Below are 2,669 nucleotides of genomic sequence, written 5' to 3' on the forward strand. Positions count from 1 at the left end.
GTGTCAGACCGCTGGGCAAAGACACTCGGCCTCCGTTTGCATCCACCATCCATCAAAGACGCTATCCTGCAAGATACCCTGGCAGAGATGTCCGCATTTGTGGAGAAAAGGATTTTTTTTTTGTCTGTTTGTTTGCAGCGAGCAAGAATGCATAACAGACATGATTGCAGAAGATTAGAAATTTCCAGCAATTATACAAACAAAGGAAAAGCAAAAAGGAGTGTGTTCAGATGTATTTATTACTATTTCAGAAGTCATCACTCATCTGGTATTTCTACAAGGGCCAATCCAAATTGTTTTAGGAACTCTTCAGTAATGATGAATGACATGGTACAAATACATTCTGAGGCACAACTGGTGATGGTGTAAGAAAACGGACCATTTAGCCTGTTCATCGATGTTGGATAGCACAGTGGAGGCAAGGGGATCCGCTCCCTTTCTTAAATGTATCTTCTGGAGCTGCTCGTGGACACACTGGACTTTGTGATAGTACCGCCGTAACCACCAGCCATGCTGCTGCCGCCGTAACCACTAGCCATGCTGCTGCCACCGAAACCAAATCCACCAGCGGAGCTGGAGCCGGAGAATCCTGAAACAGAAGAAATAATGTTGGTATCTGTCTTTTTATTTTTTAAGTGCAAGAACTGCAGCCAAGGAAAAACTTACCGCCTGAAGACTGCTGCACATGAATAGTTGCGCTAGCGGGTCCGGAGAGCAGTCTAGAGGTTGCACATTTTAAATAGAACATTGAATGCATAATTCAGATGATTGACACAGCAGTGAAATGACATTGAACAGGACTAAATGTTGACCCTACCTGGTCTCCTCCCCTTCCAGCAGTTTCCTGTAGGTGGCGATTTCAATGTCCAGGGCCATCTTGACGTTCATCAACTCCTGGTATTCACGCACTTGGCGGGCCATGTCCTGCTTGGCTCTCTGTAGGGCTTCCTCCAGATCCTTGATGCGGAGCTTGGCATCCTTCACCGCCAACTCTCCACGCTCCTCAGCCTCCGCAATCTGAGCCTCGAGACTGGCCCTCTGCGGGAAGGTTATCGCAAATGGAGAAAGAAAAGTTATTTCGTATTGTCGTCATGAATAAGTCACCTGAAGCTGTTCTGGGGAATACCCCGTACCTGTGCCTTGACGGCCTCGATCTCATTCTGAAGACGGGCAATCATGCGGTTCAGCTCAGCAATCTCAGCCTTGGTTGTGCGAAGGTCATCACCGTACTGTCCAGCGGAGCTCTGCATCTCCTCATACTGTTGCGCAAAATACAACATGATATATCGTGTGTCGTGTATTGGGAAAAGGGCCAGATTTGATTGTCGTCATTGCTCTTACCTTCTGTTTGTACCAGGCCTCTGCATCAGCCTTGCTGCGGTTGGCAATGTCCTCATACTGAGCGCGCACTTCAGCCACAATGGCATCCATATCCAAGTTGCGGCTGTTGTCCATCTCCACAATGACAGATGTGTCCTTGATCTGGGACTGCAGTTCCCGGAGCTCCTGCAGAACCACAGATTGTTGCAAAAGCATCGTTGGTCAGGTTTAAACAATGGCAAAAACAGCATGTGGTAAGGGCAGTTAAAAATCGATATGTATAAAATAATTGTACATACAGCTTCATAGACGGCTCTGAGGAAGTTGATTTCATCTTGAAGAGCGTCAGCTTTGGCCTCCAGCTCCACCTTGCTCATGTAAGCGCCGTCAACATCCTGAAAAAACGATTTCAAATTGCGTTCAGAAAAGAGTCAAATGCCATGAATGTATTTTAAATGTAAACGCCATCTTTTTTTTTTTTTTTTACCTTTTTCAAGAGCACAAATTCATTCTCTGCAGCTGTGCGCTTGTTGATTTCATTTTCATACCTATTGGAACACAAGAAATTAAACACCACATCATCTCAGTATTGTTTCTAAACTATATTTGAAAAAGTAGTCAGAAATCCGCACGATACGAATCCTGTCAACACTCACTTTGTTTTGAAGTCCTCCACCTGGAGCTGCATGTTCTTCAGTTCTGACTCCAGCTTGACTTTCTCGTTACCCAGCCCATCGAGTTGCCTGCGCAAGTTTGCAATGTAAGCTTCGAACATGGCGTCAATGTTGGAGCGGGTTGTGGTCTGGTCTTGCAGGAGGCTCCACTTGGTCTCCAGCATCTTGTTCTGCTGCTCCAGGAAACGTACCTGGAAAGACACCACACAGAAGTTAGTATTTTTATTGAAAGTTCATCGAGTTTAATTGTTAACTAACTTGCTCTTTCGAATAATGAATAAACAAAAATTCATATATTTGTGGTTGGTTAAGCATGATCCTTATCGCTTTACCACCACGGCTGCAAATTCAGCCTCCCCGTGTGAATAGCCACACCCAACTGTGGTAATATTTAACTCAGTCAGACCTTTTTGTGAACACTGCTCATGATTCTGAGCGGTGAAGGCGAAGGAATATGTATGTGTCACATTCAGCAACCAGATGGGCCCAACAACAGGATAAGGAAATCCATTCAGATTTGTGCTATATGTGATTGTTGTTCCCAAGTCGATCACAATAATTGTAGCCCACAACGATGAAGGCTGCAATAAAAACTGCATTTCAGAAATGAAATTTTCCAACCTTGTCAATAAAGGAGGCAAAGCGATTGTTGAGTGTCTTGATCTGATCCTTTTC

At 44.8% G+C, this 2,669-nt stretch overlaps 1 protein-coding gene across 3 annotated transcripts in view; it reads right to left on the bottom strand.

Moving 5' to 3' along the window:
* Positions 1-220: 220 nt before the first annotated feature.
* The window catches only part of LOC109522359 (intermediate filament protein ON3-like), a 33,688-nt gene continuing 31,239 nt past the window's right edge, over positions 221-2,669 (bottom strand). For 2 of the 3 annotated variants that reach the window (XM_019880873.1, XM_019880875.1), the window contains exons 3-9: positions 1,808-1,868; positions 1,620-1,715; positions 1,342-1,506; positions 1,134-1,259; positions 818-1,038; positions 667-719; positions 221-589 (exon numbers count right to left, since the gene is read on the bottom strand). In XM_019880873.1, coding sequence (XP_019736432.1) covers positions 441-589; positions 667-719; positions 818-1,038; positions 1,134-1,259; positions 1,342-1,506; positions 1,620-1,715; positions 1,808-1,868 — 871 coding nt within the window. In that variant the 3' untranslated portion in view covers positions 221-440. Of the gene's footprint in view, positions 590-666; positions 720-817; positions 1,039-1,133; positions 1,260-1,341; positions 1,507-1,619; positions 1,716-1,807; positions 1,869-1,976; positions 2,186-2,615; positions 2,664-2,669 lie in introns of those variants that run through there. The other variant, XM_019880876.1, reaches the window with a different exon arrangement.

Source organism: Hippocampus comes, unplaced genomic scaffold (assembly GCF_001891065.2).
Source record: "Hippocampus comes isolate QL1 unplaced genomic scaffold, H_comes_QL1_v1.1 scaffold68, whole genome shotgun sequence".
Lineage (NCBI taxonomy): Eukaryota > Metazoa > Chordata > Actinopteri > Syngnathiformes > Syngnathidae > Hippocampus > Hippocampus comes.